We start from the raw sequence: 15,749 nt of genomic DNA on the forward strand, positions 1-15,749 counted from the left end.
AAGTATTTCACTGCTACAGTGTTACTTGGTCTGGTATGACGAGTAGCTTACGATTGCTATCCAACAATCTTGGAACCCATCAGCTATGGATCTGACGACGATTTTGCCTCTTGAGGCAACAAGCAATATTTCAGAGCTACCAGTGTAGCCAGCAGATATCCGGATCTAGACTTTCTCTTCTATGCATCGTTGTTTACAGTCCGATTACTAACTTGAGACTTGGTCAATACTACTCGGATTACAAATGGAAACCAGAACACTTCCAATACAAAGATCTTGCACTGTTGTCTTTAGGTTCTGCATTCATAGTCACTGTTTATAGACATTACTAAATTAAGGACTCTTTTCTACTTATGTTAATGTTACACTACTTGCATGTTTTACCATTGACCCTGTAGCTAGTTGTCGCTTGTTGTCACTTGCTGTTCGGTAAAAGTTACAAAGGCTTGTTTTAAAGCTTTCAATGAAACTTCTTGCAATGAATCTGTAACTGAGGTTCGCAGTGTTGTGTTAGCGATCCCATTCAAATAGGTCTACACAACAAGATTTGGACATATTTGGTGCTATTTCCTCAGTGGATCCGCTTTACATATGTTAGCTTGGCTGCGCTGTCCCAACCCATATGGAAAAAATGAACTGTAATATCATTTCACTTGTGTTTTTAAATAAGATAAGCTCATAAGAATTCCTCATGCAATTCCTGAGTCCCGAGTCCTTGGGGCTGAAGCTTCTGTAGTCTATTATGTAGTATGTTCTGTAGTTAGAATATAACATGTCAGATGCCTCCATGGCTGCTTTTGTACAATTAGAAAAAGAGTGTTGTCAGCTAAAAGACGTGGACTCTATACAAAGAAACAACAATGCATACAAAGGAACAAGTAATTCTTCCCGAGCACGGCTGAGTGTGGTCTGTGTTTGTAAGGCCTCTTCATGAGAGCCTTTCATCCCTGTTCCTCAAAGGACACAATAAAGCTGTCAGTCAGCGTGTCAGTCAGTCAGGACGCAGCCCCAGTCTGTAATGCTCTTGGACTGGGACAGTCTCCTCTGGTGGATGTTCCATATCTGACATGAGCACTCTCACACACTGATGGAGCTCGGGTCTCTTGCGATGTGGCGACTGTGAATGGGTGGCAGAGATGACCCTTCTCTCTCAGTTGCTCAGCTTCAAATATGTGGCTCAATCGCAGCAGGCATCTGCCTGGACGAGTGTGAGGAGGGGGGTGGCGGGTTGCTGACACCTGTCTCTCCTAGGACGAGCCCGCCTTTGTGACGTGGGAGTCCGGGTTGGCCGTCGGGACAGGCCTGAGACAGAAATGACAGGGCCGCTGACAAGGGCCAGGCTGCACGCTGGGAGCAACACTGCAGTCCAACACAAACAAGACTTCTGCTCTCTTCACTGGGCCTGTAGTGAGACCCACAGCTGGCAGCTGAGAAGCCTCAGGCACTGAAAGCAACGCTGTGAGCCACTGGCTTCTCAACAATGCTAATCACTATTGCATGGTTGGACCTCCAAAACACAAACACAGAAAATCAAATGCAGCTTTAACTGTATGTTAGTGGCAAGACTTCAAACTCTGCAGACCCAAGAGCGCCGGATCTGTTCGTTATGTCAACCTCGCTTGGCATGCTCATATTTCTGAGCCCCATTCGAAAGCAGACGCCACCTAATTGTTATCAGGTCTGTGTTGAGACAGTCTGAGCAGTGAGACGCTGATAAAAAAAACTCCCTCAGAGATGATGAGACTTCTCACAAATAGCTGCAGAACCCAACATGTTATGGATGTCGAGGTACCGTGGAGGGTGTGGAGGCAACTCGCCTTGCTCACTGACCACAGTTAGAAAAATGTGACTAATTAGCCTAGTTTCCCTTTTAATTAATCATGCCTCACTGACAGCTACCTGTTCCACACATCATCATTAGTGAAGAGGAGAGCAAGTCCCAGCTACGTGATGATAAGAGAGGAGGGTACACCTCATCAACTAATTTTTCTCCATTTGTTTTTTACAGTAACAAAACAATCAAGAAATATTTTACACCTGCATCTTTGCCTTGTTTTGCTGAGCTGTCTGAGGATGGACTTAATATACACAGGGACACAATATAATTTGTCAATTGTTAGAGATTTAGCTATATACCTTTTATTCAATTGTAGATATACATTATTACCTCTGCCAAGGACGTTATGTTATGGAAAAATAATAGCCCGATTTTCATGAAACTTGGTGGAATGGTTTAGTATGGGCCAAGGAAGAACAAACTACATGTTTGAGCGGATCCCAATCGGGGGGCGGATAAACGCATTATTTTTTGGAATAATTCAAATAATTTGTTCCAGACTGGGAAAAGAGTTCAGTCTTGGAAAGGTTGTAACAACAACTCAGAAAGTTGGCGAAAGCTTTTTGTACACGACTTGCCGAGTTGAAGTGATATTATGCAGAAACATGGCGGTCGAAAGCAAATCTTGGGTTGATGGCTCTGCCATTAAAATTCAACACATCTTCTTCGTAGCCTCTATGTGGTTTCCACATAATGACTTAAAGCTCATTAACACACCAAAGTCAGAAGAACAACTTCCTAACTTGCTAGTTATTGCTTTTCAATCCATTGACCCATGCTAAACCCTTCCACCAAATTTCATGAAAAGCGGGGGAGTAGTTTTTCCATAAACCTATTGACAAACAAATCAAGGAACTGAACCGAAAGCATGAAGCGCAAAACCATGAAAATAAGACCCAAGTTGTAATAAACTGAAATGACGCTTTAAAAAAAGCATTTGAGCCAAATCACAGGACCTTAATGACCTCTCTCTGCATCACTATATTCAGTCGTTTTAATTATTTGGACAACCATCTGTGCGCCTCCCCTCAGCTTCATTGAGAACGAAGAGCTGAATTTAATTAAAGGGTAACACACTGTCCACAGAATGCTCAACAGAAATGCACATGTGTCACAACAAAAGTCATTGTTCCTGTCCCTCACTGAGAACTGATGCTGCCTCTCAGGACTCAGGAAGCTTGCAGATGATTGACAGCTCCATCTTTATTGGGGCCATCCAACAAAAAGGCCATCCCCACCCACTGAGCTGAATGCGCTTGGAGACCAGCGGTTACAAGAGATTGAAAAAATAATAATAAAAAAACCATCTCAAAGACAAATGAGAAAGAAATGACACACATTCTCATTTATGTTGAGGAATACTGATCCTAGGCAACTTCTAATTGGACTCATTGTTTATCACAGTCAGTTAAGGTTTTCCCTTCCACGCAGGCATTTTAACAACTATCCATATGTTGTTTAATGAAACGTATTTGGTCTTATCTGACTCATAAAGGGATAATTACCACTTTCATAAGGCAATAAACACCTTGTTACATTCAGGAGATTGTATCCAGACATCATGTACCCAGGATGTGGTAGGTGCAAATAAACACACTGGAAAACTGTCTCGCTTCCATTTGCAGAGGCAGGACATTTGAGGTGAGATAGATTACATACATGTGGCTACAGGGTTGATGGATATCATCTGAAACATGAAAAGGAAAGCTGGTAGGGTAATAGCCTGCCTGAGCTTGCACCAATAAATGTTCCACAGCCTGTGCTGACATAGTTAAACAATAAAGAGAAATGTAGCAATGTAAAATTCTCTACAAGCTGTTAATATTTCATGAGTAGCCATTCTGACACTGTCAGTATATACCTAATTTGTAAAGCATGCAAGGAGAGGGGAAGGTAAAAGATGGGGGGGGGGGGGGGAGACGAGACAAGGGATAAATGGAAGAAGATATGGGATAAAGGTGGAAAAGTGTCTCCAAAAAGACTTCAGCGTGAGCCGAGCTGGCTGACAGGGAATTTTTTGGAAGTCAGCATAGTACAAAGAACATTTGAAATGGGCCATTTAACAGCACTGTACTCCACTCCCAGCCGATGCCACCATTTGCATACTTCATATCAGATGAAGATGGATGGTGAAAATCAATGTCACTGAGAAGAGCGTTTTATCAAGGTTACGCTATCCTCCGAACTCCTAAAACCTCTTTATCTCATCTCTGTTGTCGGAATATTAACTTATCAACACAATCTCTTTACAGCAGCGGCAGCAGCAATGTGCATTTATCAGCAGGGATAGCAATGACAGGGTGGCCAGCTGGCTTTTAGTACAGCAACTAATGACTAGTTTGACTATCAATTAATCTCCCAATTATTTTTCTTTGATTGATTCATAATCGTGTACAAAATGTCAGGAAATAGTAAAAAATAAATAAAGTACTGATGCTTTTGAATTGCTTATGTTATGTTGTCTGACCAAAAACACCAACATGTTCAATTTATATTTTTATAATAAGTTAGTGTTAATATTGGGTTTTGTTTGGATTTGACTGCCGTTGGTGGAGTGTCTGCAGCCTTTCTGTCGACAGTTTGTTGACGTGTTCGTGGTTATTTTTATAAAGTGAAAGAAATGTGTGATATCTGCCAATCAACATTACACGTCTTAATTGCGGCATAAACAGTTTGACGTAAAACTGCTAAATTTAAATGTAGGAGTGCATTGGTTTGTTAGCGAGAGAATCTGTACCATTAACATGTTCGCAAAGATTGCGCCTGTTTGCTGAAAAAGACCAACCCGTAAACCACATAGGCGGTGTCTAAAATATCTTATTTACTTAAGTTAAGTAGTCACATTGACCTTTGGCTACACATGGGACACAAACAGCAGTGTCCTCGGTGAAAGTCATGTGTTTGTTCGAACCCATCCATCCACCCGACTTTGTCGCTCTTCATACAGAGGTCACCTGACTTCTGGACCGCTTGCTCTGAGCGTTTAACATCTGTGTCATTTCTCATATCATTTTAGCAGGATTTTGTAACACTTGCTTATTTCCCCGCTTGGATGGAGCAGTGACCCCCTTGAAAAGTAGTAATGGGCCCATTTCTTCCCCTCCTAGACAATCCTGCCTTAAACACTGTTCAGATCACAATCTATGGGGCTCTGCAGTCCATGTTTAGTGAAACATCATTATACCTCTCGCTGTCAGGCTACAGAATCCTTCCCTTTGTCTGCATGATTAGCTCCTGGTTCCTCATTATGGAGATGAGGACTTAACTTCCATTTCAAGCCTTTGTGACTCCCACCTTTACTTCAGTCCACTAGTCATAAAAAATGTCATGACAGCTATAGAGCACACAGGCCAAACTGAGATCTAACAGGAATCACACGCTCAGGGCAAACACGGCCACTGGTTACAGTTTGGATGTTGCTAATGCTTCTCTGCATGTGACTTTTCCACATGCTCACCCTTCCCAACCTCCTGACATCAGCCTGAATGTGACTTCAACCAAGTGCACATCCTCCGTTAAATCTCCTGGTGTAACATTGCACCGCGGAGAGAAAATGACAGACCATTTATAAAACAGGAAGGGGAGCTAACTACAGTAAGCATAAGCTATTTCTGGAGGACGGTGTGTGCAAATAACAAAGAGCTGTCAAATTCTAAAAGGTCCACAGTGAAATAAAATCACTTAAAACAAATAAATAAAAGGCTTCAACACAGAGAAACTCCAAGTTGTGTGATCCCGCCTGCTGTGACCCCTGCTGATGCTGCAGACGATCACACTCCACGCTTTAAATTCCCCACCATGTTGCTGGTGTTGGCGCTGGGAAGGCGTCCAAAACCACAATGCATTTCTGCTATGGAACATTTGTTTCCTCTCAGGGGGGCGCAGGGCCTCAACATGCTTCTGCATTTTTCCTGTACTGCCACATTGCATGAGAGTTTATTTTGGGAAGCGCAGGTTGGCACCTGAGACAGAAAGCTGACAAAGCACTCGGTGTCACTTCAATGAGGCCAGTTGGTGCCATGACAATGCCTCTGGCCATGCAAAGCTACGAGATGGACAACACTGCGCCGAATATCTTGGCAAAGTAGGAGAAGAGGTATCAGCTGTTTGCACAATTTCATCTTCAGAGGGGAATGAAGCAACATGCAATCTCTAAATGTGAGAGTGCTGCAGGAGGGAATCCACCTCAGATTACGGGGACGTTAATAAAACCTGCTGTGATGGACAGTTTGCCAGTTTCCCTGGCTCCAGCCCAATACATGCTTTGTTTAGATATAAGAATAGTAACTACAACAACAACAACAACTACAGTTAGGATTTAGACAGTGTTACATTTTAAGCATGTTTCTAAATAATGGTCCCTCTGAGTGTGTTAATCGCAGCCGGTGGAATGACAACGACATGAGAAGCTGCAGTTGCATTAGCTCGGCCAATTATTCGCAGGACGCTTAATGTAGCTCTGTGAGGAGGGAGAGCTGCTGCTGAGAGGAGAGTCAGCAGATCTGTGGATGGATGTCACAACTGGCAGTCACAGAAATCAAAAGATTATTTATGATACACAGATGTGGACTGGGATTGAACATGTATAGAAAACACTCATGTGATAACTTTGTCTCGCAGCACGACCTTGGAGTTCAGTTTCCCAGTCGTAGGTATTTTAAAATACTATTTTCCAGAAAATGAAGTGTTGTATAAATTCACTACCTGCCACACACACTCAGAAGTGAAGAGTGAATGCATATCCTGTTTCTCATAATGCAGTGGCGACGGAGTGCAGATAAGATTACTGGCTGTTTAAAAAACACACACGAACAAAAGCCTGCGTGCACACACTCATACAGTACATACTCAACACCCACACACACCCACACACACACACACACACACACACTTGTACTGTAAAGTGACAAGAGCAACTGCTTTGCTGTGTTAAATATCAGATGCAAATGAAAAGAGAAAATCTATCATGACTCTAATGTGGCCTGATAGGAGGGGGCGCACTCTCCTCTGAGGAGCCGAGCGGTGTGAGGAGGGTGATGTATGGAGGAGCTGGATGAGAGGTGAAAAGCGTAGCGAGACGGACGAAGGGAGGGGTGGATTGCTAGGGGGGAAAGGAGGGGGTGGGGGGTGCGCAGTCCTGCCAGACTCCTGAGAGCCCAGGGCAAAAGTGGAATAAATGTTGATTAGTGTTGATTTTGTCCAACGAGCACCCGGCAACTGACAGTGGGACTAAGCTGCAGCGAAAGGGAACCATTAATCTTGGTCTGGTTTAAGTAGTGTATATTAATTTGTGTCATTTCCACTACGTGGAGAGAGGCCTCTCTCTCCCCCTCTCTCTTTTCTTTCTCCCTCCCTTACAGTGTTTGAAAGCCGTGGCAGCCGAGCCTCCTTCACAGAGAACATACAGTGGAAGCCTGGAGGTGGCGTCAGCAACTAGCAGCGGGGGAAAGTGGAGGAAATGAGATTCCAAACACTACATTATGGAAAATGAACTCCTGGGGGGTTGGTATGGCAACCACATCTAAATGTGCCATTGCATGTTCAATTTAACGTGCATAACAAATTTGCAGACTTGATTAAATTCGTAACATATTAAGAAGGACTGTGTATAAAAAAAGTGTGAGCCTGCAGGGAGTGAGATTGCAAAGAGAGCCTTGAACAAGGTAAATGGCAGAACAGTGATATTTAAGCAGCGCGTTGAGCACAGGAGTCGACATTCAGGTAAAAGATTGAGGCCCGCGCTCTTTTACGAGTCTGCTCGGATCTCGCCTTCAGTCTGTAATCTCCACACTGGCAGGGCTGCTCGCAGCTAAATGTAATTTTTCGACAAAGTGCATTCCAGTGGCCTTCAGCCAAGACGGAAAAAATCATTCATCAGTTCAGGAAATTCTGAAAATATAGCAGTTAAAAATACAAAAAGCATACAGTGCTGGAGGATGACAGTTTCACAGCAGAGAAACTTCTCCTGGAGAAGAAATAGATCACTTTCTTCGTACTTGTGATGTCAGTGTTAATTAACAAATGGCGGCACAGTAAGATTCCTATAATTAAGCTCCTTAATATGATTAACATGTATCAATTAGGCGACTGACAATTTGCATAATGTATAATGTAAGCACATTGTTCTATACTGTAATGGTATTAACACACCATTTACAATGCTGTCACTCACTGATGATTCTGTGATTAGGATTCTGCATCAAATACAGTCAAAGGTCCTGCTTACGCTGGTGAATCAAAGCACATTTCTCCCCCTGTTGTCTACATCCTCGAAGAAGAATTAGACTTCAGATCGCCCTCTCTTTCTCTCTCTCTCTCGGTGGATGATTAAACAGAGAGATTGGGGAAACAGCTGTGGCGGCGAGCTTGGTATTTCTCTCTCCCCCTGAATGCTGCTGTATCAGCATGGAGGAGGAAGGATAAGAGGAAGACAAAAGCTGCACGTATCAGAGTCATCTCTGTGCCCGCCGAGAGACGGGAGGAGAGCTGAGCCCCGTGACACAGCGCTCGCTATCAGAGCATCACCTCGTAATACAGACAAGCTAACATACACTTTTACTATCTGCTGCTTTACACTGACAATGAGTCACAACAAGCCCAGATACTCAACTGATACTCCTCAAGATGGACTTTTGATGGAAATAAAATTAAACTTTCTTTTGTTCTACCAACTATTAGACCTTTTCTGGAGGTTTCAGACGTTTGGTTGGACAAAGCAAGCAAGAGGAAGACGTCACCTTTGGCTTGGAATTATTTTTTGAATTTTCAATAGATTTGGATTCTTTGGATCAAACGATAAAATCAAGAAAATAATTAACGGATTAATAGCTAATGTCTCTTTTATTTTCAATATTAATCAAGTTGTTGATGTCAATTATTTGATTGCTCGCTTGGTCAATAAAATGTAAATGTTGAGGTGTCCAAGGTGATGTCTTCAAATGTCTTGTTTTGGCTCGAGCTGCAACAATTTAATTACTTGTTTAGTCAATAGACAGAAAATGTATCTATTTTGAAAATGTACTTATCCTTTATGTAATTTTAAAAGCTAAAATGCCAAAACATGTGATGTTCATGTGTGAGATTTATTATTGTTGTGGTCGTACATTGAATATCTTGGAATTGTTGGACTGTTGGTCGGACAAACAACATTTAATAACGTTACTTTGGACTCTAGGATAATGTGTGGCCGTTATTCACTGCTTTCTAACCTTTTTAACGGCTAATGAATGTTGAATATTATTTGGACTGTTGGTCGGAGAAACAAGACCTATTAAGAGTTACCTTAATAATGTGCTGGCCATTTTTCACTGTTTTATGGACCAAACAATGAATTGATTAATCGAGAAAATAATTGACAGATTACTCGATAATGAAAACAAATTTTGAATTAACAGTCCACAACCCAAATATATTCACTTTGTAATGATATAAAGCAAATAACATTCAGAAACAGATGTTTGGCATGTTCCTTTAATCATGACTTAAAATATTAATAACATAGTTGTTAATTATCTGTCAATAGACTAATTAATTAATGGACTAATTGTTTCAGCAGATTGTCCTACTTCTGAAAGCCTACCTGATCACCCTGAAGTGTTTACACAGTGCCGTGCAGCCTGAGCTGCGTTCAGCCTCTGTAATACAAATAGGCAGACGCCAAGCATCTGAATGGACTGACAAGTCAATGTAGTGTAGGCTTCCAAGCACCTTCCATAATCAGACCTCTGGCTCATTTCATCCTGTCAAACACTACTCGGCTGCCCTCCGTAAAACACCCTATTTTCACCCTTCAAGAAATAACATTACATCACTCGGCCAGTCATTTTTATAAATGGAGGATCCCTTAGGCTTGAAACCTTACACTATACAAACACGGGCCACAAGAAAGCCGGCCTTTTGTTGAGGTTGAGAGGAAAAAAATTAAACAGCAAGTCAGAGCAGCACATTTACTGCGCAGCTCAGTCAAGGAGTGGTTTTGTTTGACATTGCTAAGAGATTTATGATGTTGGTGAAGTGTTTACAGAGGTCAAGGCGGCTCATTTTCCAAATCAGTTTGTCAAGCATTTGCTTATCTAAAGAGGCCTTTTCATCAATCATAACAAAATGATGGTGAAGAGAAAACAGTCCACCTTAAAAATATCAATGTTTTTACACAGATATATTACATAAAGAAAGTGAAAACTTGATTAAGTTGTGTCAGATTGTTTGATATTTGACCAGCCAGACAGTCAGTTAGTGCAAGGGTTAGGTTTCATGGGCCAATAGTGCAGTCAAATTGTTTGGATATATTTTTGGAACGTCTCCTAACAGAGCACACCGCCGTTGCTGGGACCGACTCTAACACAGCAAAACACAGCGTGCTGTTTTTACCTTTGCTCCACATTCTGGACCCATCCAGTACTATATTTAATATGATTTATATATTTTATGCTTTGTCTCTTCTTAGGAATGTGCTATGATACACACACAATCCTGCACAGTGTCTGGCAGTATTCCTTTGAAGTAAAAAAAGACTTATTAACAGGAAGCACACAATATTTGGAAGAATTGATGGTGTGTTTGAGGCACTCACATGGAGAGCGCGGAGAGTGATCCCAAAAGAGACAAAAAGAAAGAGGCAGTGGTTTAAATAAAGCGTTCCTTCCTCGTCTTTTCCTCTCGGGTGTTGCTGCACCATTGTGCTTGTTTATACTGCACAATATTTCTGTTGGCCATCCCTCACTTCAGCCCAGTAAAAATACACAGAGTGGGTCAGGAGTTCAGGCCCTAGATCAACACTGGCATTGTGTCCTGCAGGTGCTGTCAGCCGCTCCGGGGACAACCGGGGAGGGAGAATATACACACTGTCTCTGCTCGCACATGCAGCTGGGACAAAGAAGTTACAGCGGCTCAGCTTCACATTTGAGGAGCAGCTAAAGCTGGTGGACTACATGGAATTATTTAAAGGAGGAAGTGGGAAAGTTCGGGAGAGACAGAAAGGTTTGTTTCGTCGGATCAGTTTCATCCCTTCATCACAATCATGTCAATAACACAAAAGTATTCTTTTGTTTTCAGCCTTCCGTTAAAGCCTTGATATAATGTCAGTATAGAGAACATGGAAGACGAATCACTCATAGTACAGCTGCAGCGATCAGTCGACCGACTATCACCAACTATTAAGATTATGAATCGTAATTTTTAATGCAAAAGTGTCAGAAAATGCTGTTTAGCCTCTCAAATATGGAGATGTCCTGCTTTTCTCTGCTTTATATGAAATATATTATTAAAGTCAATATCTTTAGGTTTTGGACTGAAAAAACAAAACATTTTAAGACATCAGACTTTAAAAAACTGGGATGGACATTTTTCACTATTTTTTGGATATTTATAGACTAAATGATTAAAGTAGAAAATAACTAGCAGATAATCAATCATCAATCAATAATAAACATAATCATTAGTTGCAGCCCAGCCAACTTCAAAACTACAAATCCCATAATACTACCACTGACATCACAGCTATAATATAATTTCTATGAATTCATAAAACTGTACAATACAATAGGAAATTCATTTGTCACTTTAATAAATGTTTAAATTCACTTTCCAAAGGAAAACCAAACCACTAGAGGGAGTAACAAGCTGCGACTTTTTCTAAACATTTTACATAAGTCAATTCATATTGAGCTGTTTCACCGAGACATGAGCAAAATAATACCGACAACGTCCAACTGTGAACCATGAACTCCACAACACTCTGAGTTCACCAGGAGGGAACTATTACTCAACATATTCATTATTAATTATCAGGTACAACATTCATATCATGAATTGTTTCCCAATGTGTGACTAAAATGATGTTTTTTGACAGACTTGGTTTGTAGAAATAGATCTTTTTAACACACTTTGTTTTATTTACAGTAAAAGTTACAGCAGTGTTGAGACTGACGGAAGTTAAATAAGCACAATTACTCATGATGATTTTTATACTGTGACCCACAGGCCACAATAGCAAATACACCTCGGATTAACTTATTCAGAAAATAGGTTTCGTGTAATACAAATGTAAAAGTGATATAAAATGAAAACAATCAATCTTAAAATGATACCAGAATTAGCGAGCCGAGTGGAATATAAATCAGACAACTAGACACTTACAGATCTTTCAGTAACCAATTAAAACAATGGATGGTTAATACATACACAGGCCAGCACTAAACTGTCTCTATGTCCTGCTTGTTTGTAATGCTGCTCTACATGTACATCTGTCACTACTGCTTAACAACTGTGTGTTTCCCAGTCTTTAAACTGCATGTCCTGCTGTTGCTCTGATGTATTTAAAGACGCTTTTTGTAACACCTTGGCAAAGGACTACACATGAAAAATATACTTTTGGCTTATTCTGGCTTTTTTAAACCATGTGTATTTATTAATTTGCACTGCTCTGTCCCTCAAATAAAATAAAATAAAATAAGAGAAAGCGTTTGAACTGCAATAAATGTTTCTCACTAAAACTTGGAACAAAGCTAAGCGGATGAAATGAAAGTCTACACAAACAAGACGAGCAGCAGATCTCCTGAGTAAAGCTCCGTAAGCTGCACCTTGTATTTATAGGTTGCCAGCTGAAAGAGAGAAGAATGGGTATGCAGGCAGGAAGAGGTCCAAGTTACTTTGTACTCTCAGCAGAGCCGAACTTTGGATGAACTCCGAGGAGCGCCAGGGAGTAAAACACTATGCATAACTGTGTCACTCCCCCCCTGAAAAACCTACCAAGACAACAGAAAAGAGGAGCGAGCCAGCAGGCTTCAAAATGCCCCGTGCTCTCTCCTGAGGCAGTGGCCGACTCAAGATCTACTGACGGGCTCGGGGGGGAAGGCAGAGAGGTGAACTTCAATGAAAACCTCAATGAGAACATCTGTGAAAGCACCAGGCGAGGGTGGCATCACACACGAGAAACAATATAAACACCGCCACAAAGGTCAAGTGTGAGCAAGTACAACTTTAGAGGAAACAATAGCTTCTTCATCCTCGATCCTTTCCACTTGATTTCATGCACTAATGATTGTGAAACACGCAGAAAGCGCTGCCACTCGGAGCAAGTCAATATCTCAGCAGTGTAACTTCTGAAGAGTCCTATCAGTCTAAAGATGGGGAAATAAAAGATGAGATGCACGCCATCAGTCTGAAGTGCACTGAATTCCATCTGTGCCAATTTCAAAAATGTCACAGGGAAAATGATTTGGAAACATGACTTACGCCTCCTGTGTTACGTTATTTCTCTCCTAGCAATTATTCTGCTGACACGCTCCCTCACAACCGCTTTAATAGAGAGACACAATACCGAATAGAAAGAGACGTATTCACCAGACTTGACAGTTAACTCACAAGGGGAGACATCAACATGCTTGTGACAATTTTTTGCTCAATACTCTCTATTATTCCACAATAGCATTAAAAAAAAAACCTCATTCATATTTTGACACGATAATTGATAAGGACTGCTGAGGTAATTGTCCATAGTTCCTATTGTGAAAGAGTTTAAAATGCAAAGACATTTTAAGCTACAGGAGGAAACACATGTCCTGCATGTCAGTGAAATTTATATGGTGAATTGTGTTGTGACTGAATATCCAACATCAGGTTCTGCTATGAGTCTGAATAGCAAATTACCCTTTGATGATAAAATAGCCCACATAGAATTGGTGGATTTTGTTTCTAGCTACCATTAGTGAAACATAGTGTGTGAAGCACTTTGTACATTTGACCTGGTTAAGGAGTATTTTCTTGTAGAGAGTATGGAGACAACAACAGTGTAGTGTTTCTCTTATTGTAGTGCAGAATGAGAATGGACGTACCTGTTTTCTCTTTGATTTCACACAAGACATTGAAAAGAGCTGGCTTCATTCTGTGACAGTTCAGAGCGTGTTTCCTGCAACAGAAAAGTGGCTTCATAATCAAACCACAGAAACATACATAACATCTAAAAACTAAATTGTTGGTCAACAAGGCTGCCTGCTACCATTTCTATTTGTTGACCTTTTAGATAAATGCCAGTACAATAACAGGCACAATATATATATATATATATATATATATATATATATATATATATATATATATATATATATATATATATATATATATATATATTTATAACATCTGTATATCCATTTATACCAGGTAAAATATTTTATTTAGCTTTATCTGCTGTTCTGTCAAAATTACACAATTAATATATTAATTGCTTCTTTTTGCTAACTTTAATAATAAAACAAAACATTTTAAAACTTTTGTCAGCTTTACTTAATTTAAAGGATTAAACTAAATGGTGTGTTTAACCTAAGAAAGTTGCTGTAAACAAGCTGTAAGCCACTCTAAACCCAGTAATTACATTTAGAATGAAAGAAATTAAATATCGGATGTTATTTTATGGTCTCGTGAATGCAACTTGACTGTATTAAAGTGCTTTCAAAAGACTCTCCGTGGACGACACGTTGGCATGTCATAGTAACATTCACACACTTTTATTTTCTCTTCCAGGAAAGACTTATTTAAATGTGAACTGGTTTGCAGGCATCCCATCGTCACTGTTTTATCGGCTTTTGCACAAGGCTGAGCAAAGCCTTTACATTTACAGTCCCATATACACCGCACTGTATTTTAAATTTAAACATTCCAATAAATATTTTTTTTTTTTTAAATGTGTGTGTAGTTTGCCGCCTCCTCCTGACAGTAGATGCATATCTTTACCTGGCTTGCGCTTCGTCCAGACTCTGATCCGTGATGGTCATAATTTGCTGTAAAATGTCTCCAATGTCCTGTTTTCTCCCGTCGCCGTCAGTTCCTCCGGTGCCTTCCTGCATATGCTGCGGCAGGCCAGGGTGCCCTGCCATGCCTACCCCCGTGTGAGAGTGCATCAACCTCGTCTGCTCGTCCATCTCTTCTTCGCTCTTATCTAATTCTCAGTGGCGCTCTCGCTGCTGAAATCCTGCAAAAATACATAAAAGGGAAAAAAAGAAGAAAAAAAAAATCCCGGTGGTGTTTTACAATATTTGCGCCGCGCACCCGGTTGTTCCTCGCTGGTTCTGGCGGGGGTATCGTGGGGGAAAGCGGAGATACGAGTCCTCCTGCTCTCTGGCTGCCTCTCTCAGCTGGTCGGAGCTGAATGTGAAATCTGATCTGAAGTGTTGTTGCCTTCACTGGAGCAGGGTGTGCGTAAAAAGAGATACGCTGCTGAACATGAACTAGGACACGTTTGTCTTGTAATGTGGCGCAGTGATCCCACTCCTCCTGACAAATTACAATAAAAAAGTGGCTGTGAGAAATAAGAAGTGTGGATTTATTTCACTCACTCCATCCCCCTTGCTTTTGTCATGTACAGTACAGGCTGGGCAGGCGGCGGCATAGCAGAGAGCATGAGAGTCAGACTCCGCCTACGCGACATGATTGGGAATATAAGACCATTTAGCCCCACCTTGAGGTGCCTCTCATGAAACGTCGATCATTGACTGTAAAGGTGGGATGCAGAGGAGAAACTGGGAGATGTGGCTGTGAGAGACGGTACAGAGTGGCAACAGGGTGATGAATTGAGCCTCAACTCCAAATAAATAAGAGTGGCTGACACAGAAGGTCTGCTTTAGTCTCCCCCTCTGACCCTAGCAGGAGCACCCTCCAGCTCCACAGGAGAACATTTCATCTCCAAACTGTGCCAAGATATAATCCAAACAATTGGCCAGCCCTTCCATTCTTTATAATCAGTGGAAAGATAATGTGATTGAAGATTTATGGCTGGAAAAATCAATCCACTGATGAGACACCTTTATGTAAAGCACCTTTGTGATATTCATATTTCATTTCTAAACAGTATCGTACAATCACACATGCTTGTTTTTGTTGCAGTAGGCAGTGGAGCATTGACTTTGTTCACTCATTT

General features: G+C 41.1%; 1 protein-coding gene across 4 annotated transcripts in view; it reads right to left on the reverse strand.

Annotated features, from left to right (window-relative positions):
* LOC115006882 (pre-B-cell leukemia transcription factor 1-like) overlaps window positions 1–15,193 on the reverse strand; it is a 60,222-nt gene extending 45,029 nt beyond the window's left edge. For all 4 annotated transcript variants that reach the window (XM_029429485.1, XM_029429483.1, XM_029429484.1 and 1 more), the window contains exons 1-2: window positions 14,567–15,193; window positions 13,672–13,745 (exon numbers count right to left, since the gene is read on the reverse strand). In XM_029429485.1, coding sequence (XP_029285345.1) covers window positions 13,672–13,745; window positions 14,567–14,754 — 262 coding nt within the window. In that variant the 5' untranslated portion in view covers window positions 14,755–15,193. The remainder of the gene's footprint in view (window positions 1–13,671; window positions 13,746–14,566) is intronic.
* Window positions 15,194–15,749: the final 556 nt, after the last annotated feature.

The sequence above is a fragment of the Cottoperca gobio genome, chromosome 4 (assembly GCF_900634415.1).
Source record: "Cottoperca gobio chromosome 4, fCotGob3.1, whole genome shotgun sequence".
Classification (NCBI taxonomy): Eukaryota; Metazoa; Chordata; class Actinopteri; order Perciformes; family Bovichtidae; genus Cottoperca; species Cottoperca gobio.